The sequence below is a fragment of the Pygocentrus nattereri genome, chromosome 10, assembly GCF_015220715.1.
Source record: "Pygocentrus nattereri isolate fPygNat1 chromosome 10, fPygNat1.pri, whole genome shotgun sequence".
NCBI lineage: Eukaryota > Metazoa > Chordata > Actinopteri > Characiformes > Serrasalmidae > Pygocentrus > Pygocentrus nattereri.
The window spans coordinates 15,407,719-15,433,477 of record NC_051220.1 but is presented as its reverse complement, the minus strand read 5'-3'; the positions used below and the strand labels follow the sequence as shown (position 1 = coordinate 15,433,477).

Below are 25,759 nucleotides of genomic sequence, written 5' to 3'. Positions count from 1 at the left end.
GATACAAGTTTTTGTCCTGATGGCAACAATATAATTTTTCAAAATTGTACTTGTACTTAAGTACTGTCCCACATGATATTTCAGAATGGGCCTAATCTTATTTGAGCAGATAACAATTTTTAGCTACTAATAGTAGATTACCCTTTTGATGTCTATGTGACATTGATATTAAGAAAGTGAGACTGGACATTTTGTAATATCTTGTTGCATTAAGACCCAAGTCAACAATTCCAACATTTTATCACTTTAATAAAATGGCACCTAACTTAGAACTGAAAAAGAACAGAAGGGACAAAAGACAGCATAAAGGAAGGAGTGGGTTCAACACCAATCAGTGGTAAAAGGACAGAATCAAAGGTGGAATGGAAGAATAGAGAGCAGATTTTAAAATATCAAGCTAGTTCATACAATTATTCAGATAAATGTGATGAAATGTTGCTCTATGTAGGATTTTACTGTACTGCCAGGAGACTTTAGTAAATTAATTTTCTATACGCTTAAAACTCTGGTCTGTTAAAGCCGTAACATGTAGAAGATTTCTGATAACCCACCAAAACACAAAGGATGTGAATGTATTTTAAGTTTCTGAAGTTACAAAATGTTGTTGTAATTATTGAATGTAAGTAGGTCTTCAGTCCAATTCAAACCACAGAGAATTCTGGAAGGTGAGGCCAGCTGATGTAGCATGGTCATTAATAATAACCTCACTGCCATCCTCAGGGTTTTTCTCTCTCAAGAGGGCAGGGGTTTTCATTTTGAACTCTGTTTGGCTCTGCTCAGAAGAATGAACACTGTCCACTTGCTCTTTTAACTGTGCCTCGACTTTTTTTGTGAAAGATGAAAACACAATGTCCTTGTTTTCTGGTGTAGGCCTGAGCTGTTCAGGTGAACTGTTCACCACTTCCTCTTCAGCCAGCATTCCGGTCTCCTCAGGGAGGCTCACAGTCTTAACGGTGCCCTCGTCCAGTGTAGAATTTAGTTGGGAAGGACCAACACTGACCACTGAAGACTCCACCACAGACTTTTGAATCAGCTGTTGGGATGAACTGTAGGGATCACATGGAAAATCATGGGACTCTTGTTCTAAATTGGATACGCCATGAATCATTTGTGGCTGTGCTACAGTGAGCTTATGTTGCGAAACATCTGCTATTTCAGCTCTCTGAGGACAGTGTCTGACATTTTTAAGTACAGCAACAGGTGGGACAGTGGAAAGTGCTGTGGGTTCAACTTTCGAGTCATACTTCCCCTGCAAAGCAAAATTGAGGTAAGAATCAGTTTGGCATGTAACTCCAATAGCTGTATGTGATCAGTTTTCAATTATTAAAATGTTATGTATGCTATGACTGCACATAATTCCATATCTACTGTACAAAGGCAGAAACCACCTTTTCATTTACTTTAAAATACAAATTATGTGTTTTTCAGTTTCAGGATAAAAACACAACATATATTTATAAAAAGGATTTCACAAAAGAATTACCCATCTATCCATGGATTGTATTTAGTGTGCCATTTTTACAACTTCCATTCTTTTCAGGAGACTTGCTTTCAGCTTTTCAAAGAAATCTGCAGGGACACTTTTCCTCATTTCCAAAGTACAGTCTTAAAAGCTGGTTACATTTTCTACTTATCACTATCTAAGTAATCTGTATTACTATTTTTGATTCACCTGACCATAAAACCATGCTCCACATCTCAGATGTACAGGTCCGTACAGGTTCTAGTGCACATTTTTTTCTTTTTCACCCAACACAGACAGTCTTCTCGCAGTGAAAGGATGGACAGAAACACCTGTGGATTTTTCCCAGATCTGATTTTCTCCTATTTCTCAAAGATGAAACCTTTAGGTACTGTTCATCTGATTTTTATGAGGCCACAGTTTTGGTGGTCTACTAGGTCTTGCACAGTTGTTGAGTCTTTTCTTGTTCCCTCAATTTTTTTTCCTTTGAAAATTTCCTTTATCTTCTTTCTCTTTGTGGAAGTGCTTTATTTTGTATCTAATCTTCTCAGAAAAAAAAAAAAGTTAAACTTGCATCTAATAGCCATTTTGTTTGAAAATGTAATAAATAAAAGGTGGTATCTGACTTTTACACAGTACTGTATTTTCCTTTTAACTGTGTTCTTAGAGATTACAAATAAAATCTCATATTTTGCGAACATAACATCTCTTACCTCCTCTCCTAAACTACAGCTTCCAGTGTGTTCTGTACTGTGATGCTTGGAGGACATATTTGAGGTGCAGAAGTCTGGCCCAGGCAGGAGGCAATCTTCTGTCTCATCAGTGCTATTCTTCTCTGATATACATGCCTCAGCGTTGGCTTCTTCACACATGGACAGTGCATCTACTGCCTTGCTTGATTGTGAGGGCTCACAGAGAGATTCCAAACAATCGATTTTACTCTCTGCCCTGTCAACTGTCAGCTGAAGCCCACTTTCATGATCCTGCACAGGTATGTCTCTAAGACACTGAGCATTACAGCAAGAATCTGAGAGCCAGGTATCATTGTCTTCATCTTTGTCCACAGAGGCCACATCTTTCGCTTCACATACCTCTCCGTTAGCTCTGTCTGCACTGTCCCTGCCATCTCTCTCCTCCTCTTCACTTACAAGCTGCGTCCCCTCAGGATGAACTACAGCAGATTCCTTAGCTGGCAGAACAGGTAGAGTTATGGTGAGCTGTTTTTTAGCCTTGTTGAATTTGGCATCTCCTTTGTCATCATCCACAGGATAAGATAACTGTAGCTCCAGTTTGTAGGCCGGCTTTGGAGACTCCAGGACCAGACTTCTTTCCGTCACATTTAGGTCGATGTCTCCAGCAGATTTGATGAGAGGCAATTCAATGGTGACAATAATTTCTTTGGGGCGTGGACCTGGCGCAGAGTCCCTAGAACATCTGTAGTCCTGCAGATCCACCACTGATCTGTATTTTACAGAGTAGTGTGGTTTAGTGGGATGTCGAGGTGCTGGGGAACTCTCATTGATAGGACTCTGATGATCCTGAGCATCGGCCTTTTCATTTGGTGCGGTGTCTGTGGAGCGAATGTGCAAAAGTTTCTCATCAGGAGAGGCTTGATCTTTTCCAGGGTGACCAGGAATAGGCTTTCGTATGATAGCTGGGTGAGGCACCCCTTTGTATTGGATTTTCAATGCCTTTGCATTCAGTTTGTCCAGTTTGACTTTAAATGCATCTTCTACCCCTTGGATAGCAGTGCTGTTGACGAGCTTCATAAACCTCGCGTTCTTTCCCGCTATATAAAGTGTGTCTGGATGGAAAACGACGTCGTATATCGTGCACTTGTTCCCCTTGGCGTCTCCTTCAGATCTCCCCGGTGCCAAACTGTACGGCAATGACCAGTGCTGACCCACCCTGCCGTCGTTTCCCCTACCAGTTTCACACGTAGGCTTGCCGATCAAGTCGTTGGAGCAGATGTTGATGAAGCACTTTTCCTTCCCGTTAACGCTCGTCTTCAAGACGTGGTGCGGTTTGGGATGGACGAACTGCACGTTCATGCCTCTTTCCTGCTCTAACTTTGTGATTTCCTCTTCATACTTTTTCTTATTTTCTGGTTTTGATATCTCCTCGGCATATTCGTGTAGCATCTGACGGAACTTCTCATCCTTTAGGGCTTTGCTTAAACGCTGTATTTCGTCCGTCGTCAGCTGAAGTTCTTCCAGTTTAGTCCCAGAATCCATGGTGAATGTTTACTCGCCCTAAAACCGCGTTAGCTTAGCGCTTACCAGCCTAGCTAGTAACTACTATGTCAAAGACTCCAGTGGAATAATTTCAAGAATACAGTTAGTTGCGGCGAAGCTTACGATGTGAAACTCGGTAAAAGAAGCGGTATGTCTCCAACAACCGTGCCTTCTTTTTCACTCCTAACTACCCAATGTGTGCGTAGCCATGGCAACCTGTCACTTTCGCCTTGATGTTATGACGGTAGATTAACGCCAGAGGGCGCAACGCGGAAGATATTGTAAATATTTTGTAAGAACTGTAAATATGTTCACAGTTTTTGATATGTAAAAGTCATTTATTTCTCCGAAGGTATATTTGTGAGGAATCTACGTTCCCCTTTATTTCAGGAATTCACATTTAACAACTGAGAATAATTTTGTGCTCATATGCTCTCTTTTGGTAGCAGTGCTGGGGTTCCCTGCTAGAAAAAACAGCATAGATCAGCATGTCAACATGGCTGGTCACCAACAAAACCCGCTGATGTTGTAGTTTGGACGCTGGTATATTGGTCAACCAGCATGACAAGATAAACCAGGAGCCTATCCCAGCGGTCATTGGGCAGGCAGGATACACCCTGGACATGTCGCCAGTCCATCGCAGGGCAGACAGACAGTCACTCACACACAATTTAGCATGTCCAATTGGCCTAACTGCATGTCTTTGGAGGAAACCGGAGAACCCGGAGGAAACCCACACAGACACAGGGAGAACATGCAAACTCCACACAGAGAGGGCCCCGGTCACCTGGCCGGGGAATCGAACCCAGGCCCTCCTCGCTGTGAGGCCACCGCGCCACCATGCCGCCCCAACATGTGCACAGTGAAGCTATAAGTTAAAGTGGCCAGTGCGTGGAAGTAGAGTTTTTGATAAAGTGGTGGGTGAGTGGATGTGTTTGATGAAGTGAATGGTAGGTGTTTTTCAAGCTGGAGCCATTTTGATGCACCTGCAAGTCAATCATCAATATTTATTGGACATTTTTGTAGACAAGAATGTCATTAAAATATTGACATATTTGACATATACCACAGAGCTGGCAGTATGACATTTAGGGATGTTTATTGAACAGAGTTTTTTATTTATCCTCTTTTTTCTTTGACTTCACACGTCCAAGCTGCCATTTCTTTTGCTATGCTCAATAACAATCCAGCATTTCTTCAGCAGAATAAAGCAGCATTCACATTCATAAATGAATGTTACATTCCTGTGCTTACTGAACACACTTAAAAGTTAAATGAAACAGTACTGAAATCCATAATAAAGGTGTATTTAATCTACACATCACAGAGAAAAAAACTAAGTGAAATATAGCATCAATTAAAATGTTTTCTAATACTTTTTGCTCTGTTATAGTAAAGAACACAGAAATACGGATTAAGCAGCTGATATGGCAATGCGTATATATCCATAGAAGTTTACTCCATAGTTCTCAAAACTCTCTGTGAATTTCTCGTTGGCTAAAAAAAGGTCATCCTTTTTTCCACAGCCTGTCTCAGCCTGGGTGGTAAACATGCCAACTGGGTCTGGAACATATTTGCATTGCTTGCAATGAAGTCGACACATAACCTGTAATAATGTAATTTAACAAAATTAGTGGACACAAAATAATTATGGGATTTGCTTTGTAAACTGCAGCACAGTAATTGGTGAACTATCTCTTTTAATTGCTTTTTTCCCCTCTGTATCAATAAGGCCTAGTGATTAGGGTCATGCAGGAAGTCAAACAAAAAATAGTTAAATGACATTGTCTTTGGAATTGTTTCGTAAGAATTATTATCTTTTTAATAATTATTAAAAAATATAATGTTGAGAACATTTTGCAATAATTTTTCTATAGTTACATGCAGGTCATTATAAGGCAAAACAGTAGACAAAGAAACATTATTTCTTCAGATTTACCATTTTTATTATTTTTTCAGATTTTTACCTTCATCATTAGATAAAAAGACTCAGATGTGTGGGTTCATTGCTTACTTTAGTAAGTAAAAGAAAAAGCTGCAGACATCATCAGACCTGGTTCCTATCATCACCAAGTAAAGAAATCTGATGCAGTCTTTTTCTCCATGATTCTCCCTTTAACATCAACCTACTCCGAATGCATCTTTTTACATCTCAAAAATTACAAATTATGTGCTTTGTGTCTAAAAGTGTGTATTAAGAAGTTGTGATTTACTTTTTCTGCAGTTACATTGACACTTAGTGGAAAACATTTAAATTCTCTTAAACCTTGAAGCTAACTTCAGTCTTGACGGAGCACAAAAATAATGACCTTACCGTACAAAGGAGTAAGGCTGGGTCTGGAAAACAAGAGTGTCATTGGAATGTCCCTGTAAAATTTAAACACAGCAACTTTACTCTTTATTTCAGTTTAATGGCAAACATAAATATAATTTGATTTTCCAAGCACTGCCAGTAACACAGCAACGATGTCAGTGTGAGTAATGCTAAAATGTGTGTGTGTGTGTGTATATAAGATGGTAGAGTTCACAAAACTTACACTATCCACCAAAATGATATCATCATGACTTCCTCCAAACACTATAACATCAGAGTCCCTTCCCAGGCAAGCTGTGTGCCACAGTCTAAAAACAATTCAAAGACAGAAAAAGAAGACGGATAAAACATTGATTTCGCATCATACAACTGTTTCAGAAAGCTAAAATGTCGTCTCGTTTTGTAGTTAAAAATAATACCATAGCCATCCCTGAGTTTGAGAAATATGCATGTATCATATATAGGTAGTCATGGACTGAAAAGGCTGTAGCCACACTGCTATTTAAGAGTATTGTTGTGGTCATTCCTGATTAGGAATGCTCTGGCTTGCTTCAGTTCATCTTATTAATTTTCTTTAGTTTATTTTCTAAGAGTCAGCTTGATTCCCACCTGTTTTCCCTTACCGGGGTTTGTCCATATTTGAATGTTTCATCTCTGTCCATCCTTTTGTCTTCAGATCGAACATCCAACCATCACCTACGAAGAAAAAGTTCAAAACACGGTTATGATGAAAAATGTGGATATAAGAATACATGGTACCTTGCCTGACAAACTACAAGATTTGTAACTAAATGACTAACTATGATGGTCACGTACACAGATCTTATACAGAACTTCTTTACCTGGTGAATGCAAACAGTAAAGAAGACACACTGAGTAGCAATGAACATGACTGATGTTTGGGTGCACTTTTTTTTAATTCCATTCCATTTCCAAATACACCAAGTTGATAAATTATAATGCACGCCTGCCGCACCTGCACTCTCTGGCTGTTTGAACAGATACCACCAAGCACCACTTTACTGACTGTACCCCCATCAACTACTACAAAACTTTACTCCATCTATCAATGGAAAGGGAATGGAAGTGGCAAAGTAGTCTTTGTTGAACTGGTAGTGTCATTGTGTATTTTGTAAGCGTTCAGTTAGAGAATATAGGTTGTTATTATTGTAGGGATAGTCATCCTCTAGCCATCACTGATCAGCCTCTGACCACAGGACCACTGTTGATTTGATATTTGTGGTTGGCAGACTACTCACTCACTCACTCACTCACTCACTCACTCACTCACTCACTCACTCACTCACTCACTCACACACACTTTCTAAGCCACTTATCCTTCTAGGTTGTGGGGGGAACTGGAGCCTATCTCAGCAGTCATTGGGCAGAAGGCTGAAATACCCTGGACAGGTCACCAATACTCCAAAGACTCACTCACACCTAGGGGCTATTTTGCATGTCTACTCAACCTGACTGCATGTCTTTGGACTGTGGCGGGAAACTGGATGACCCGGTGGAAACCCACACACTGGGCCACTGTGCCACCTGGCAGATTACTATCAAACCAAAAGCCAAACAAAAGAGAACTGTCAACCCCTCAATAATAGTGGCAATAATTGAGTGACAGTCCTATGACATACTGTGTATTTACACAGATACACAGGAAAGACAGTGGCTAATAATTTGGTCTACAGTCAGTAATTGTAATTGTCACTTATACAATGATAAGATTTTGGTTCTGCTTTTATACCACTTTTTCACAGAAGCAAAGTAATCAATCTTTGAGAACTGGCTTACTCAGGGGTCTAGAGTCCACGCTAAGTCCACCAAACAGAAAAAGTGAGGTGTCCAATACCGCTGTTAGAGTATGCCATGAACGCCCCAAAGGCACTGCGGTTGTAGGTACACTAAAAAAGCAACACAAAGCAAAGGAACACAAGAGAAATGATCTTGTATACCATACAACATGGTAGGCCTGTCACAATCATGAAATGCTAGCTGGTGATTAACTGCCATACAAATAACTGTGATTAATGACTCAACTATCTTGTTTTGAAAAAACAAACTGCTTTACAGATTAATGACTCAACTATCTTGTTTTGAAAAAACAAACTGCTTTACAGGACAAACTTAAAATGTCCAAGCTGATGAGCAGCAATCGTGCATCTTAGCCGTCAACTTTGGTAGTAGCTAACAGATACAGCTCAAGCTCAGTTAAACAAACATTACTCACCACCAGCCCAACAGATAAAACACACACACATTCTGTCTGTTGTGGCATAAACATACAACTGTGAAAGCTAACAACTGTGGAAAACAATCCAGTCCGTAATCATGTAAACACTGTGACTGGTGCATTTCTAAGCAGTTGGAAAAAAAGATTAGTAAAAATGCCACTGATCCAATACCAATACAGTTATTAGTCTGATTTCATCAGAAACTGCTGGATCAGATACTGGTGGGAAAAAAAGAATTAGATCCAATCCTGCAACAAATCTAGCCTAAAATAGCCTAAAATAGCACATCAAATCAATCAAACTGTGTGATGTAGGGGGCGTGCTTTGGCAAAAATATCATACTGCGATAATTAAAGACATTTGTCCAATGTACAACACGTGCCACCATATCTCATTTTTAAAAGCTGCTATCCTAAGCAGCACCATTATATTTCCCAAACACTTGAGCACTGTATGTCGGTTAAGAAAACTGCAGTTATAAAATTGATAAATGCCTTTATTCAGAATGTCATGCAGCATCATAAAACACAGAGCATCTTCAAAAGATACACAAAGACTGAGTAAACTTTCCTGTTATTTTCTGCGAAGTGTAATTTCATAACAATAAAGAAAATGACTCGTACAGCAAATTCTTACATTTCAGTCCAAGTCCATGAGTCCAAATCGAGACAGTGAATGTCACTTGTTCTTGTCTCCTGTGAATATGTAATTAAAAAATATACTTTTAAAGAAAAAAAGTAATTTTAAATGTCTTCTTTGATATCTGTAAGAACTGGTCATTTTAACATCACTTCTTTTTAGTATGAACATTCTCTGTTAGAACTGACTGTGTAAAACACAGCAAACAATGTCAGAAAGTATCAAATTATTTTGAAGAGGCTCACCATTTTTCTCCCACCACAGACATACCCTTTGTTGCCTATGGTGGCACTGGCATGCGCAGCTCTTGGTGCAGGGGCTTGTCCCTATATCAAGTAATAGTTATTGTATGATAGCTTTAAATATCTGTCAGAACATGTTTAAAGTTACTTAAGTCACACACAGTTTGATATGATGACTGGGTATAGCTGTTTAAAGGAATGGATTAAAAAAAAAAAAAAAAGTACAGATTTCCACTTACGCTAGATGTAGTGGGTCAGCTAAGACGTGTCCAGATTTTGTTTCTTTGGTTTAGCACTGGAGCTAACATTGCTAAGAAATACTAGGAGTCAGTTACCCTAATCCTTTTTGTAAATACATGCTCAAAACGTCTCTCAACCCACTCAAACATTATCCAGGTTGTCATTAATGTTGCTCAGACTTGTCTATGGCTTACTGCCAGAACTTGGACACAAACACAAACTTGGCTGACCAACAACATCACTGTATATAAGACACGACAGTGAGTAGCAGACACACAAAATCTTTCACAAGGCAAAAATATAAAATGTTTGTAAGTCACACATATGTATAAATGTCTTACAAATGTTTTTGGTTTATTCCAACTTTTTGCTCTGGAATCAAACACATGAACTTCATTGTTCCACCCCCAATAGATGTCTTCTACCTAAAATGAGAAGAAGAAACAGTGCCTAAGTCTAAATATCTAATTTATATTGAACAGTCTTGAGTTGAGTGTAAGATAAAAAAAAAAAAAAAATACCCAAGATGCCTCATCCACAATGAAGGTCATGGGGTTATCGATTGCCCTCAGCAGTTTGTGACCATATCCACCGAAATAAATAATGCTGTCAAAAACCAACATCTGATCACATTTATAAACAGAATCTAAACTGTGATGACTTTAAATTTAATTGAAATAAGTTGGATAACTCATTGTGTAATTACATTACCCAATCACTCTCACCTGCTTTTGTAAACCCAACAGGAAAGCTTATCTCGTGGCGTGGGAAGTAATCCTGAGTGATGTCTTATTTTTTTCCAGCAGTACTTGTCATCATGGAGATTCACTGAATAGTGCTAAAAGAAACACACAACACCACAGAATGTACACCAGAGATTTGTAGCTCACTCTGTAAAGCAGTGTAGAGGACAACACCACCAGGATTACCTCATTGGTCTGACCGGTATCTCCACATCCTCCAAATATATACATGTGTCCATTCAGAATGCAGCCACAAGAGCCTGACATGGAAGGAGGGATTTCTCCACCCATGTTAAACTTTTCCCTTGCAATATTTTACATAAATACATATTAAACAGCATGTTGCTCAAGTTATGAATGAGTACATGTCATTAAACTAAGGTGGTAAGGTGCCTTTACCAATGTATATATATTAAGGCCTAATCAAGAAAAATAACAATAACCCACAAGATGCAGTAACAGTTATATAATAACAACAGATATAAACTGTATATTATATGACATATTTTCACAGCTGCCTGTAAACATATACAAAAACAAACACACAGCCAAACCTTACCATAAACCGCTTTCCAAGTCATACAGCCATATCTCATCATTTGGTAGGAAAACTTCATGATCAGCAACTGACTGAGGGGAAAAAGATGAATAATAACATAACTGCAAATGTTGAAACTATCTACAACTTTTCATCACGACCTCCTAGTGATCCTTCATAAAACCTTTGCCAGTTATATAGTCAAATAGTCAAGTTTGAGCTATCACCAATTAAAGACCCAGCACAACTACTAAAACAAGCAGTTTACGCTACTATCCATTAACCATTTTCTCTGTGGACTTTTTTATGTTCACTGTGTGGGCATGAACCCTATGTATTGCATATTCATGACAACTATAGCATAGTATCACATTATCTCAAGTGTACAAGTATGATTCTATCTTTAAAGTAAAAGGCTTGAAACCATACTAAACAAACCCTACAATTTTGAACTGACAACCAGTTCAGCAGACAGCTAAAAGTGGGATGTTCGTAGGGTCTCCATGGCCCTGCATTTCCACAGCTCTTTTCATTATACATCGTACCTCAGTATGATACATTAAGGAAACCCAAAGTCTTAGCTGGGGTCATCAATAGCCACATGGGGACAATGAGAAATTTTTTTTTTTTTTTCCAAGCACTTGCATGCTATGCTAGCCTCAGCAATTTAACTAGCTAAGCAAACACTTTTCAATACAAATCGTTTTTTTGAGAAGACAGGCTACATATAGCACAGTTTAAAAGGGGCAAACAGAAAGTTGAGTAGCTAGTGAAAAGTACGAGTGTGCCATTGGTGATAATCAGTGAACAAAAGCTATTTGAAAAGCGAATTTTTCAATTTGAAACCGAATGGCTAGCACACCCCTGCTGAAAAAAACAGCACAAACCAGCAAGCACTGTTCTGGTTTAGTTGGTCACCCCAGCATGGTCATACTGGTTGACCAGCATAAGAGCACCAAAACACAACATGTATGGGGCTATGCATTTTTCTAGGAGGGATGTTCATGGTCATGTAAAAAATAAATAAAATTTAAAAATCATGAACTTGCCTGAGAAAGAGTGTGTGTGTGTGTGTGTGAGAGAGAGAGTGAGAGTGAACTTACCTGAATGTCCCATGGTTTATTGTTTGCTGTTAATTGTGCTAGGTTGTGGATGTAGATGTTCACAGGCAAAACCACACAAAGAATTTAAAAAAAGTTCACTATAGACCCACAAAGAAATTTAAGCCTTTTTTCGTTTGATCTCATTACTGGGATCTAAGTGGGGAGAGCGAGCATGGGTCATACTGTCAAGAAGAGTGACTTGGAGCGAGTTGATTTCACACTTTATGAATATGCAATAAAAGGTAGACTATAATTTGTTGTAATCAAATAGTGGTATGCAGCAAGCCAAATAAGTGTAATTCCAAGAAGGTGGTTAGGGGGCAGTGTACAAATAATCTAAAACTTCACAGGTCATTTATGCGCTGCTTGTACAACATGAGTTGAGTTGAAAAGAACAGCATGCGGATAATCACATTAGACTTTGAGTAAGAAGGGAAAACACTGTACTGGGCCTTTAATACAGGCTAAAAATGCCTTTTTAACACATTTTAAAATTCACGAAAGCATGTAGATAATAACGGATTCTTGACGAACGCCAATGTTTGGGTACAATGTCTCTTAAGCGTTTAGAGCTGCAGGTGGCTGTTAGCTGTATCTGCTTACCACATAGCCTCCCCAAACAAATAAGACATTTTCTGACACCACAGCCGTGTGCCCGCTTCTTTCGCATGCCACAGATTTAGTTCGACACGAGACATTCGACGCCATCGTTTTTCAGAGAATATTCGCCACCAATATCCAAGACTTTTATTTACTGTCCCATATAGCTACTCATGTAGGCTCTTTACGCCTCAGCCGATGACTGAGCTGGTTTGAGAGGGTGGTGAGTGATACCCGATGAGGACAGAACAAGTTTCTCCTCAGGTTCTTTCTTTCCTTTCCATTCAATGGTTCTCTTTCTCGTAGCTGCCCATAGCAAGTAACCCGTCTTTTAAGGCAGAAGCTCACACTCCCTGTTCGTTAGAAGCGGAGTGGTTGGGCTCGCTAGAACGTCTCTGTTTTGACGCCACAGAGCTTTTATTTTGAAGTGCATTGTGAAAGAGTGTTTTTTAAACGGAAGTTGTCGAATGAAGGCGCGGAAGCCGAAATTTAGCGCCAAGAGATGAAGATGGACACACGGAGGCTGAAAACAAAAGTTTCTTCGGGTTTCAAGATGCGCGGATTAATGCTCCGACCGTATGTTTTGGTCTCCAAATGATATATTTTCTTTGACGTAAATATGTTACGGATATTATGTGTACGTTTGTGTACATAAAGCACACTACCACCGTTGTTGACGTGGGTTATATGAAATTGTCTTAATACCAACTCACATAGATTTAATATAGATAGCTATATTAGTTAGTTAGTTAAACGACCAGTTCTGACAGGTATGTAGGTGCTGGCATCTCTGCTTAAAAAGCTACATGTTTTATTACACTTAAGTATTTCTGCTAACCACATTAGAGCATCTCTGCTATGCTGTGTGCTTACTGTGCTGCACTGCCTCGGCATATTACTCTCTGGCTTCTTTTTTGATGGAAGTCAATTGCAGATAGTGATGCACTGCTCTTCAATTTTGTAGCTGATGTCGGTTTATTTCTTTTTTCCAGTCAGTTTTTATTAGTTTTCTAATTTGTAACTCGATGTTCACACTCAGCCCTAAATGTGCAACTGGCAATGTAGATTAATACAATCTGTCATGCATAATTATGCTACAACATTTTGGTAACATTATAGGTGTAGCAGCACTATTTGAGAAATTGGCTGATTGCAAGTTTTGAACAAAGTCAGCGGATTTTGACATTACACACCTACTCCCGTTTTCCCTCTACAATGTTGTGTGGTGACCTTAATATAAAATCAAAAATAATTCCTTCTTGCTGTGAGGATAAATAAACTGATGTTTGTTCTGCAGTGAAGCCAGCAGATATCTGGTAGAGGTTTTGGAGTCTGTCAGCGAAGTGGAACTGGATGATGTCGTCGAGCGGATCTTGGATGCAGTTGAAAAACAACCTTGTAAGTGCCTGCTCATACTGATATTGTAGACAAGTCATAGTTACCAAATGCACAGTGTTAATAAAAACTGTTAATCTGCTCGTTTGACAGTAACCTCAAGCATGATCGAGCTCTCTGTAGCTGAGACAGCTGTGCAAGACTGCAGTCAATCTTGTGATGAAACCATGTAAGGGCCCACGTCTTTGCATGTGCTAGCATGTCATTTAGTACTTTCATTACTGAGAGCTGTGACTTAATGATTGATTTTTTTGTTGTTGTTGTTTCTAGAGACAATGTTTTTAACATTATTGGGGCTTTCGAAGTACCAAGATATATCTACAGCACAGAAAGAAAGAAATTTGTACCGTAAGTTTATTTTATCATTGGATCATTGGATTTCACCACTTTAATGCATTTTTTTGTTACTTATAAGAAGTATTTATCTGTCTTTCTGACTGTCTTTCTGTCTGTCTGTCTACCCTCACAGTATCAGCATGACCAACCATCCTGCACCTAGTCTATGTGGCCAGGCTAGAGACAAGGCTGAGCTCTTTCGTGAACGATATACCATCTTACAGCAGGTCAGCCCCTTGAAAGGGAAGTCCATCGATTTTTCAAAATGTCTGCATAATTCAGTTGTTCATGGTAGTTTGATGTGAAAAAAAAAATCTGTAGAGAAACATACCCACTCAGGTTTTCTTTACAATGGTTGTTATAGGAACCAGTAGTGTCTAAAATTCAAATATAGAAATTTTTTTCACTATCCAAAATAACCAGTGAACCTACACATATTGTTTGAGTTTTATTTTATTCATGGACTGTTTTATTTTAAAGTGCCTTGCATGTACCTCCTTGCAGTGAGTGGCTTTAACAGTATATGTTTTAAGCCAAAACCAGATGTCTTGTTCGTATCACAAATTGTTCCCTGGTTCTTGAACAGTTCTGACTCTGTAAGTTTCTCTAGAACAGAGGATTCTGAAAGACTTTGTTTACATCTTAACAATTGAATTATGCTGAAATGTAGGAAAATGTGTGGAACTCTCCTTTAATTTCTCTGTAGTGTGTATCACCACTGTAGTGTGTATGTCTACATATTGGTTATGAAATAGGAGATTTCTGTTTAAACCTTTTTTTTCTTTTTTAAACTTCATAGCGGACACACAGGCATGAACTTTTCACTCCTCCTGTGATTGGCTCAGCCCCAGATGAAGGGAGGAATAAATTTCAAGTAAAGTGTGATCGTATTGTTACATTTCATATCTCGTGTCTATATTTCATGTCTATATTTAATTTGTTCTTAGGGTTATGACCTGTTACTTTTTCTTACCTGTCACTATTTAATATTAATATTTCTCTTGTAGTTGAAGACTGTGGAGGCCCTTTTGGGAAGCACAGCCAAACTGGGCGAAGTTATTGTACTTGGCATGGTCACACAACTTAAAGAGGTAAGGTGATTTGGGGGAAGAGGCCCCTCAGGATAAGATGTTATTTTCTGTCCTGCTAAAATGATGGCGCCAAATCTAATGTCACATTTTAAACGTTTACTGAATGGCTATAATCTTAACTAATTGTGAAAGTTTATCTGGACATTTTGGGATTAGTTGAAGTCTTTATTTTTTTTCTTCAATGGGAAATCTGTATGTTGGGATCTAATATCTAATGGTGATCTATAAATCTGAAAGAGTTGTTTACACAATGTGCTATAAAAAATGTTTTTTAAGAAGTTTTTTTCTCTCTTTTGTGGAAATATAAAGATAGATCTTGTTTTATACTATACATTCTGTTAGTCAAGACCATTAGAGGCAGTTCGAGTTAAGACTAAGGCTTTGTAGTGGTAGATCAAGGCCAAGATCAAGAGAGGCGAGACAGAATCAAAACCAAAACCAAATTGAGTTGCTTTTTTTTTTTTTCCCCAGAATTGAAATTGATTTGTAATTTATCAACATTTAGTATTATTCATTACACAGGGTATATTTTGAATAAAAGTTTATACTATATTTTGTCAAATATAATGTTAAGTAATATATACCCTATAATATGTGTAAATATTATTGCATTATTAATTTAAAAATAATAAAAAGTATTATTATTATTATTATTATTCATTATTATTTGTGCTATAGAACAAAATTGATGAATAAATATAGGTTAGCCCAAAGATAAATTGTTGGTAAGAGTAGTTGCTACACAGTTGCACTCCCACCCGGATGCAAATAATTTATATGAGCCTTTTCAATCCGGTTTCTGTCCCTTGCATAGTACAGAGACCGCATTTCTTAGAGTTACCAGTGATTTTCTATGTGTAGCTGATTCAGGAGCTCTTAGTATGTTAATACTTCTTGATCTTAGCTCCACCTTCGATACCATATCTCATGATCTATTACTCTCTCGTATGTGCAGCATTGGTATTACTGGATCCGCCCTTTCCTGGTTTTCCTCATATCTCAGTGACAAACGTCAGTATGTAGCTATTCAGAAAAATTAATCTTCTATGGTATCTGTGTCTAAGGGTGTTCCACAGGGCTCAGTTTTAGGTCCGTTACTCTTCACTATTTACATGTTGCCACTTGGGCAAATAATGCGCCTTCATGGTTTAAATTTTCATTGTTACGCAGACGACACTCAGGTCTATGTAAACATTAGCCCTGTTCATAAAGTCATGGATGAGTTTGATCTTTTTAAAACTGAATGCTAGCAAAACTGAGTTGCTTTTAATTGGCTCTAAGTCACTGATATCTAGCTCATCTGTCCTTGGCATCAATATCGATATCACTCTCTTTTGACGTCCACATCAATTTCGTTGTTAACACAGCATTTTTCCATGTTCAAAGTATTTCTCGTCTCCGGTCATTTCTCAGTCAAGCTGATGTAGAAATGCTTGTGCATGCCTTAGTGACATCACGACTGGACTACTGCAGTGTTTTCTGGCCACCCTGTCCAAACACTCACTAAGTTACAGTATGTACAAAATGCCGCTGCTAGGATTGTCACCTTTTCAGAAAAGAATGACCACATCACCCCTGTCCTTCAGAGTCTTCACTTGTTGCCCATTACATTCCGTATTCAGTACAAAGTATTCCTTATCTAAAGTTCTGCACAGCCTGGCAGCTCAATACTTAACAGAGCTTATGTCGCATCCTGTACTTTGAGATTGTAAAATCTAGGCCTCTTTCATGTTCCTAGGTTTAAATTGACTCCTATGGGTGGTCGATCATTTAATGTAGTAGCTCCCAAGTTCTGGAATACTTCTGGAGTACTCCCACAGTCTATTCGGGATGCGACCTCTCTGTGTTTTCATTAAAATCTCTGTTAAAGACTTTCTTATTTTCACTGTGTTTTATACTTGAATGTTTACCTGTATTGCCTTTTGTTTAATGTGTTGATGTTGTTTGATTGTAAAACGTCCTTGAGCATGGGAAAGGCGCTATATAAATAAAAGTGATGATGATGATGATAAATAGACAGTGTTTTTTTTGTTGTTGTTGTTGTTGTTGTTGTTGTTGTTGTTGTTTTGTTTTTTTAAGAGGACAGCTATCTTTTTTACTTTGTTCCGCTATGGCTTTAAGCTAAATAGGTGGTTGTGATGGTTCAGAGCTTTTAATTTGTGTTTTAAATCTACCTGTAACTTCCATGGAGCAGAAGACCATGAGTGGTATTAACCATCTGTCTGTTAAGTCTGTTTTTCAGCTGATGTGATGATTCTGTTCCATTCTCCCTTAGGGCAAATTTTTCCTTGAAGACCAGACTGGCTCTGTGCAGTTGAATCTTTCCAAGGCAATATCCTTTTGTTGCTATGCCAAAAAGCTAATTAATTAATCTAGTTGTAGCTCCATAAAAATATGAATCCTCTGAACCTTAACACCATTCTTCACCAGTTCCACAGCGGACTTTACACAGAATCATGCTTTGTCCTGGCTGAGGGTGAGGTGCCAAATGCATTTTGACTGAGCAGTGAACAGTTAGTTGCTTTGAACCAAGACCTTGTGTTATAGTTGTCATAGTTACCAAGTCACCAAACAGTAATGCTTGACAGTCAGATACTTTATTCTTTTTCATCTCACTTATGGATTCCCACAGGATGGTACGAGGACTCTGTCTTTCATGTCACTGCCTTTGGGTTCCCTCCAATTGAGCCCTCCTCTACCACGAGGTCAGCATAAGAACTGGCATACTATTCCATCTATTCAGTGTACATACATCCACAAAACTAAGTACTTAATTTAAAGGCACACTATATGATTCTGGTGAATGATGGCTCCAGCATTCAGTTTTGCTCACATTTTCCCACTCCACCTTAAAATGTGCATTAGTTAGGACTACAGACTGGTGCCTTAGCTTCTTGTTTGATTTTTCCCTTTCCACCTTGAGTGGTGCATGCACAATGCTATGTGGAAGGGCAAAACAAAACATCGTCACAGGGCGGGACTAACATGCATGCATTTCCACTATGAGAAAAAAAACAAAAAAAAAAACACAATAGCTCAGATTACAACACATACAGAGGGACTTCATTTATTTCTCATTATGCCATTACTCTACTATGTCTTTGCATAGAAAATAGTTGTTCGCTGCTGTATTAATGTTCAAAATGTCAAATATATAACCTTTAATGAAGACCGAATTCCTTTTTTTTTTTGTTTTTGCCAGGGCATATTATGGTAATGTGAACTTCTTTGGTGGCCCATCCACCACTGCGGTCAAGGCCTCTGCCAAGCTAAAGCAGCTGGAGGAGGAGAATGAAGATGCAATGTTTGTTATCGTTTCTGACATGTGGCTAGACAGTGTGGAGGTCCTGGAAAAGATCCAGACCATGTTTTCAGGTCTGGCATGTTCTTCTGATATCTCCAAAAAGTCAATGGCTGCTTGTACCAAAAAAAAAAACCAACACACACACACATTTTTTATATATATATATATATATATATATATATATATATATATATATATGTATGTATGTATGTATGTATGTATGTATGTATGTTTGTGTGTGGTGTGTGTATGTATACGTATATGTATATATGTACTAAAAGACCACCACAGCGTGCTTGCATACACCTAAAATTCATCTTTTGTACCCTTTACAGGCTATTCAGCAATGCCTCCCACTTGCTTCATATTCTGTGGGAACTTCTCCTCTGCCCCTTATGGCAAAAATCAGGTCAAGTCACTCAAAGGTAAGAATAATAAGATTTCTGTTTTCTCATGTGTTTACACTCAATGTTTTTAATCTCATATCTTAATGGGGATGCTGTTTGTTCCAGAATCTTTGAAAGCCCTTGCTGATTTGATTTGTGAACATCCTAGCATCCAAAGCAGGTAAGCAGTTTGTGAATAGTATTCAGATTCTCAATTGAAAGCATTCTATACGTGGATTACTTCGGTTTGTTACAGTGTAGGCATCAGAATCATTAGTGTGATATACTGCAATGTTTTTTTATCACTGTAGCAGTCGCTTTGTGTTTGTTCCTGGTCCTGAGGATCCTGGACCCAGCACTATCCTACCCAGGTAAGTTGAAAATGTAAGTTGAAAAGTTGAAAAAGGAGCAAACTCGAATGCCCAAATGCTCAAATGTAACAATAATCATGAATGGCCATATAATAGAGTCTTCTTGGTTAAAAATCCTTTAATAAAGCATGACTATAACAAGACCCATGTATAGTGCTTTGTCTTTGGTTACAAAGAAATCAACAAGCTTGATAAGATAAATGTATTGTATTTGCATCTCCAGACCTCCCCTGGCTGAACACATCACAGAGGAGTTTAGACAGCGTGTTCCTTTCTCTCTTTTCACCACCAACCCATGCAGGTATAACCTGTACAGTCTATGATTTGAATATGGTTTCTCATTCTTTAACAGTTTTCTTTTAATAATTATTTATTGGAGAGCTGTGTTTAATTTTCCTCTGACAAATGTATTTTTCAAATATGTTAGGATTCAGTACTGCAGTCAAGAGATAGTCGTGATCCGAGAGGACCTGGTCAACAAGATGTGTAGGAACTGCGTAAGACTCCCCAGCAGCAATCTCGACATTCCAAGCCATGTAAGTCGGTCCTGCAACAAGTGGCTAAAAACAATGCTTTCACAGTCATGGTGATCCCCAAAACCACAAACAGTTTTATTTTCTGGGGAGGAGAAGTTTCTTTTAAAAAAAAAAAAAAAAAAAAAAAAAAAAAAAAAAAAATCAAGAGGGCAGAACTGCGCTGAGTAAGGTATCTTGATAAGATATGTGGTCAAGGCTTTCAAATACAATATTTGAGAGCGGTCAGAGTTGGAGTGGCTCAATCCATAAGTCCTTATTATAATAATAAATGGCACACTTTTTGCTTCGTCTTTATTAAATAAAAGAACATAATAGCAGAGCTCAGTAGTGGTTGTGGATGTATTATATTTGTCTTTAATTTGTCCATGAAACTAACTAATTGAGTAATAAGGAACAGACTTGTGAATGTCATGTGAACATGTGAACTGTCCAACGCTATGGTCTCTGTAGCTGCTTAGCTTGATAATACAAAAGCTGAGACATGACAGTGTTTTTTCCAAAGAACCAAAGCCATTTTGAAACCTTGTGCTGTGATCTGAGGATGTACTAGAATGTACCCCATACCCTGGGTGTATTACTATTATTTTTAATACAACCTCATTTCCAAAAAGTTGGAATGCTGTACAGAATGTAAATAAAAATAACGTAATGATATGCAAATCATGTAAGCCATATCTTTAAAGGAAAATACTACAAAGACAACATATTAAATATCACATTACACAGGGATATGTTGACCCTGTGCTATTGTCAATGCAATATAAGGTTTAAATGATTTGCAGATCATTGCATTTTCCATCCATCCATCCATCCATTATCTTCCGCTTGTCCGGGGTTCGGGTCGCGGGGGCAGCATCCTAAGCAATGAAGCCCAGACCTCCCTTTCCCCAGCCACTTCCACCAGCTCTCCAAGGGGGATTCCGAGGCGCTCCCAGGCCAGCTGGGCGATATAGTCGCGCCAGCGTGTCCTGGATCTTCCCCGGGGTCTCCTCCCAGGTGGACTCGCCTGTGACACCTCCCGAGGGAGGCGTCCAGGAGGCATCCTAACCAGATGCCCGAACCACCTCAGCTGGCTCCTCTCGACGTGAAGAAGCAGCGGCTCTACTCCGAGTCCTTCCCGGATGACTGAACTTCTCACCCTATCTCTAAGGGAGAGTCCAGACACCCTGCGGAGGAAACTCATTTCGGCCGCTTGTATTCGCGATCTTATTCTTTCGGTCATTACCCAAAGCTCATGACCATAGGTGAGGGTGGGAAAGTAGATCGACCGGTAAATCGAGAGCCTTGCCTTATGGCTCAGCTCTTTCTTTACCACAACAGACCGGTAAAGAGCCCGCATCACTGCTGACCCAGCACCAATCCGCCTGTCAATCTCCCGCTCCCTTGTACCATCACTCGTGAACAAGACCCCGAGATACTTGAACTCCTCCACTTGAGGCAAGAGCCTATCCCCGACCCAGAGAGGGCTCTCCACCCTTTTCCGCCTGAGAACCATGGTCTCGGATTTAGAGGTACTGATTCTCATCCCAGCTGCTTCACACTCGGCTGCAAACCGATCCAGCGAAAGCTGAAGTTCGCGGCCTGATGTCCCCAATAGGACCACATCATCTGCAAACAGCAGCGATGTGACCCTGAGGTCACCAAACCGGACACCCTCCATCCCTTGACTGTGCCTAGAAATTCTATCCATAAAAATTATGAATAGAATCGGTGACAAAGGGCAGCCCTGACGGAGTCCAACTCTCACTGGGAACGAGTCTGACTTATTGCCGGCTATGCGAACCAAACTCCAGCTTTGTTTGTACAGGGCCTGAATGGCTCGTACTCCCGAAGCACCTCCCACAGAATACCCCGGGGAACACAGTCGAATGCCTTCTCCAGATCCACAAAGCACATGTGGACTGGTTGGGCAAACTCCCATGAACCCTCCAGAATCCTGGAGAGGGTGAAGAGTTGGTCCAGTGTTCCACGACCAGGGCGGAACCCGCACTGTTCCTCCTGGATCCGAGGTTCGACTATAAGCCGGACTCTCTTCTCCAGTAACCCTGCATAGACCTTGCCAGAGAGGCTGAGGAGTGTGATTCCCCTGTAGTTGGAACACACCCTCCGGTCCCCTTTTTTAAAAAGAGGCACCACCACCCCAGTCTGCCAATCCAGTGGCACCGCCCCCGATGTCCACGCAATGTTGAAAAGACGTGTCAGCCAAGACAGCCCCACAACATCCAGAGCCTTGAGGAACTCAGGGCGGATCTCATCCACCCCTGGAGCCTTGCCACCAAGGAGCTTCTTAACTACCTTAGCGACTTCGGCCTCAATAATGGACAAGCCTATTCCCATGTCCCCAGACTCAGCCTCCTCACTGGAGAACATGTCGGTGGGATTGAGAAGGTCCTCAAAGTATTCCTTCCACCGCCCAATGACGTCTTCAGTCGAAGTCAGCAGCACACCATCTCCACTATATACAGTGCTAGTGGCACACTGCTTTCCCCTTCTGAGTCGCCTGACGGTTTGCCAGAATCTTTTCGGAGCCGACTTAAAGTCAGTTTCCAAGGCCTCACCAAACTCCTCCCATACACGGGTTTTTGCCTTGGCAACAACTGAAGCCGCAGATCGCTTGGCCTGTCGATACCTGCCAGCTGCCTCTGGTGTCCCACAGGCCAACCATGCCCGGTAGGACTCCTTCTTCAGCTTGACGGCATCTCTCACCTGGGGTGTCCACCACCGGGTTCGAGGATTACCGCCCCGACAGGCACCAACTACCTTACGGCCACAGCTACAGTCAGCCGCTTCAGCAATGGAGGAACGGAACATGGCCTATTCTGAGTCAATGTCCCCCACCTCCCCCGATATCTGGTCAAAGTTCTGACGGAGGTGTGAGTTGAAGATCAATCTGACAGGTTCTTCTGCTAGACGTTCCCAGCAAACCCTCACTATGCGTTTGGGCTTGCCTGGTCTGACCGGCATCTTCCCCCACCACCTGATCCAACTCACCACCAGGTGGTGATCAGTTGACAGCTCAGCTCCTCTCTTTACCCGAGTGTCCAAAACACATGGCCGCAAGTCCGATGACACGACTACAAAGTCAATCATTGAACTGCGGCCTAGGGTGTCCTGGTGCCATGTGCACTTATGGACATCCTTGTGTTCAAACATGGTGTTCGTGATGGACAAACTGTGGTTTGCACAGAAGTCCAAAAACTGAACACCACTCGGGTTCAGATCAGAGAGGCCATTCCTCCCAATCACACCCCTCCAGGTCTCACTGTCATTGCCCACGTGAGCGTTGAAGTCCCCCAGTAGGACAATAGAGTCTCCAGGAGGAGCACTTTCAAGCACCCTTCCCAAGGACTCTAAGAAGGCTGGGTACTCTGAACTGCTGTTCGGTGCATAAGCACAGACAAGAGTCAGGACCCGTTCCCCAACCCGAAGGCGTAGGGAAGCTACCCTCTCGGCCACCGGAGAAAACCCCAACATACAGGCACCGAGTCGAGGGGCTATGAGAAAGCCCACACCTGCCCGCCGCCTCTCACCATGGGCAACTCCAGAAAAGAATAAAGTCCAGCCCCTCTCAAGGAGATTGGACCCAGAGCCCAAGCTGTGTGTTGAGGTGAGCCCGACTATATCTAGCCGGTATCTCTCAACCTCGCGCACCAACTCAGGCTCCTTCCCCGCCAGTGAGGTAACGTTCCAAGTTCCAAAAGCCAGTTTCAGCAACCGAGGATCAGAACGCCAAGGCCCACGCCTTCGGACACTGCCCGATCCACAACGCACCGAACCCCTACTACTGCCCCTCCCATTGGTGGTGGGTCGATGGGAGGGGGGACTCATGTAACTCCTTCGGGCTGGGCCCGGCCGGGCACCATGAGTAAATGCCCGGCCACCAGACGCTCGCTGGCGAGCCCCTCCCCCAGGCCTGGCTCCAGGGTGGGGCCCCGGTAACCCTGTTCCGGGCAGGGTACACAAGTCCTGTTTTTCTGTCTTCATAGGGGTTATTATGGATCACACTTTGTCTGACCTGTCACCTAGGACCAGTTTGCCATGGGAGACCCTACCAGGAGCTTTTGCTCCAGACAACATAGCTCCTAAGATCATTCAAGCACGCAAACCCCTCCACCACGATAAGGTGGTGATCCAAGGAGAGGTCATTGCATTTTGTTTTTTTTTTTTATTTACATTTTTCACAGCGTCCCAACGTTTTCGGAATTGATGTTGTACATGCATGCATGGCTGCTCAACAGCTGCATTGCTAGAACAATCTCATCTATGTTGTATGTGTAATAAATATGGTCTTGATATAGGATGTCACGCAATATATGTTTAAAAGTTCAGTTATGTTAAAATTTGGGCATACTATCTTTTTGATAGTTTGCATGAAATCGATCCATAAATAAATGATTTAACCAGCAGTAGGGGTTATCAGTCACCAGGCACAAGTTTAATAAGAACTGTTTCACACAGACTACCGTGCATGGCTTCAATGCATCAGGGTCAGTTGTGAGAATGAAGTAAATCATGTTTAAAGCATATGCTTTTGTTTAGCCTTAATTGAATTCTGAATGTCTAGTCATTAAAAGCCTACATACCTACAAGAAAATGTGTACATATAGATATATAAAATAAACGTGCAGCAGTAAGATTGAAGAATATGGGTTGAACATACAGTGGGAAAACGAAAAAAAACAATACTCATTGTATGCCCTCAAAGGAACTCATTTGTCATTACAGTTAGAAAAGGATAAATTGCAGTCACACGTATGTATGTATGTATACATACTATATCGCTGATGTCTCCAAAATTACAACTTTACAGGAAATGGGGAAAAACATACTGTACTTTTCATGTGTCAAGTCAGTGGAACCAGACTTTCTCAAGTCATTAAGGGCCATTTCCTTTGGTCCATTCTTCATGAAATTTATACACAATGTAAAGAGTAACAGGCATTTTCAAATTATTAAAAAAAAAAAGCCAACTAAAATTAAAGCATGAAACAACATTTAGCACTAGTGTTAGCAAGCATTATTGACATTGGTTGTTTAGTTTTTACTATTTTGTTTTCTTGAATATATATCATGAATATAAACAGCTTATTTGACGCTGCTGATATTTACATACTTTATTATAAAATATCAGTTTAGAGTCTATGCATTTCAAATGTCTATCCCAGTGACACTTTGCATTGGTCTGCAAAACAGTTTTGATGTGGTACAACCTGTTGTTAAGCCATTGTATTCGAATAACTGGTGCAATGTGAAGCAAGAACGACAAAATGCTTTGGAAATGCTTGCATCTGCACATATTGTCATGATGTTAAAAAAAAACCCTCCATGTCCCAAAAAGGAAATGACTGATGTTCTGTTGAGTCAAAGAAAAATAATGCTTATGCTTGTCTGCTGAGTTTTTTTTTTTTTTTTTTTTTTTTTTTTTTTTTTTTTTTTTTCTTCATTTTTTTTTTTTTTTTGCCCTGGTTTTTCAGTTTGTGAAGACCATCTTATCTCAGGGTCATCTGACTCCACTGCCCCTGTATGTCAGCCCAGTGTACTGGGCCTATGACTATGCCCTAAGGGTCTATCCTGTACCTGATGCCATCATTTTTGCTGATAAATATGACCCCTTCAGCATCTCCAACTCAGACTGCCTCTGCATCAACCCGGTATGTATGTTTTTCAAATATAGTGAATGTTTAAAGTCTCAAGGCTTCTTTAAGTGCATTAAAGAGATTTATAGCAGTAGATGTTTGTACAGATCAGCTGTTATTGAAAATGTTTACTGTAATTCACTCATGCAGGGCTCTTTCCCAAGGAGTGGCTTTTCATTCAAAGTGTACTACCCATCCAATAGAATGGTTGAGGACAGGTATCATGATTTTTTTATTATTATTATTATTATTATTATTATTATTACATTTTTTAAAGTTGATCAGCTGACCTCATTTTTATGACCTACAGCTTAATGGCTCTTTTCATTTGTTTTTCCCCATCAACAGCAAA

General features: G+C 40.2%; 3 protein-coding genes across 10 annotated transcripts in view; 1 reads left to right on the top strand and 2 right to left on the bottom strand.

Moving 5' to 3' along the window:
• Nucleotides 1–228: 228 nt before the first annotated feature.
• dnaaf2 (dynein axonemal assembly factor 2) lies at nt 229–3,878 on the bottom strand. Its single transcript, XM_017713778.2, has 2 exons — nt 2,176–3,878; nt 229–1,249 (listed from the first exon to the last, which is right to left on the bottom strand). The coding sequence occupies exons 1-2, from the start codon at nt 3,694–3,696 to the stop codon at nt 632–634; spliced, it is 2,139 nt and encodes a 712-aa protein (XP_017569267.1). The 5' UTR covers nt 3,697–3,878; the 3' UTR covers nt 229–631.
• An 807-nt stretch (nt 3,879–4,685) lies between these two features.
• LOC108437005 (kelch domain-containing protein 1) lies at nt 4,686–12,751 on the bottom strand. Of its 7 annotated transcripts, XM_017713812.2 has the most exons (14): nt 12,356–12,751; nt 11,753–11,790; nt 10,671–10,741; nt 10,298–10,415; nt 10,094–10,206; nt 9,890–9,974; nt 9,710–9,793; nt 9,132–9,212; nt 8,884–8,942; nt 7,808–7,917; nt 6,634–6,706; nt 6,234–6,318; nt 6,011–6,063; nt 4,690–5,302 (listed from the first exon to the last, which is right to left on the bottom strand). In XM_017713812.2, exons 1-14 carry the CDS (start codon nt 12,420–12,422, stop codon nt 5,194–5,196), a joined length of 1,146 nt encoding a protein of 381 aa, XP_017569301.1. In that variant the 5' UTR covers nt 12,423–12,751; the 3' UTR covers nt 4,690–5,193. The 7 variants fall into 7 exon arrangements, with proteins under 7 accessions (XP_037398170.1, XP_037398167.1, XP_017569301.1 ...); XM_037542273.1 differs by lacking the exon at nt 11,753–11,790 and having other exon boundaries at nt 4,686–5,302; nt 10,298–10,371; nt 12,356–12,386; XM_037542270.1 differs by lacking the exon at nt 11,753–11,790 and having other exon boundaries at nt 4,686–5,302; nt 10,298–10,419; nt 12,356–12,375.
• A 16-nt stretch (nt 12,752–12,767) lies between these two features.
• The window catches only part of pole2 (polymerase (DNA directed), epsilon 2), a 13,185-nt gene continuing 193 nt past the window's right edge, over nt 12,768–25,759 (top strand). Inside the window, exons 1-19 of one of the 2 annotated variants that reach the window (XM_017713810.2) lie at nt 12,768–12,928; nt 13,650–13,750; nt 13,841–13,916; nt 14,018–14,095; nt 14,217–14,310; nt 14,883–14,957; nt 15,091–15,174; nt 17,450–17,506; nt 17,602–17,650; nt 17,807–17,879; nt 18,377–18,549; nt 18,814–18,903; nt 18,991–19,045; nt 19,176–19,235; nt 19,459–19,536; nt 19,663–19,771; nt 25,246–25,422; nt 25,558–25,625; nt 25,756–25,759. The exon at nt 25,756–25,759 is cut by the window's right edge and continues 193 nt beyond it. In XM_017713810.2, the coding sequence (XP_017569299.1) occupies nt 12,855–12,928; nt 13,650–13,750; nt 13,841–13,916; nt 14,018–14,095; nt 14,217–14,310; nt 14,883–14,957; nt 15,091–15,174; nt 17,450–17,506; nt 17,602–17,650; nt 17,807–17,879; nt 18,377–18,549; nt 18,814–18,903; nt 18,991–19,045; nt 19,176–19,235; nt 19,459–19,536; nt 19,663–19,771; nt 25,246–25,422; nt 25,558–25,625; nt 25,756–25,759 (1,575 nt within the window). In that variant the 5' untranslated portion in view covers nt 12,768–12,854. Of the gene's footprint in view, nt 12,929–12,970; nt 12,990–13,649; nt 13,751–13,840; nt 13,917–14,017; nt 14,096–14,216; nt 14,311–14,882; nt 14,958–15,090; nt 15,175–17,449; nt 17,507–17,601; nt 17,651–17,806; nt 17,880–18,376; nt 18,550–18,813; nt 18,904–18,990; nt 19,046–19,175; nt 19,236–19,458; nt 19,537–19,662; nt 19,772–25,245; nt 25,423–25,557; nt 25,626–25,755 lie in introns of those variants that run through there. The other variant, XM_037542269.1, reaches the window with a different exon arrangement.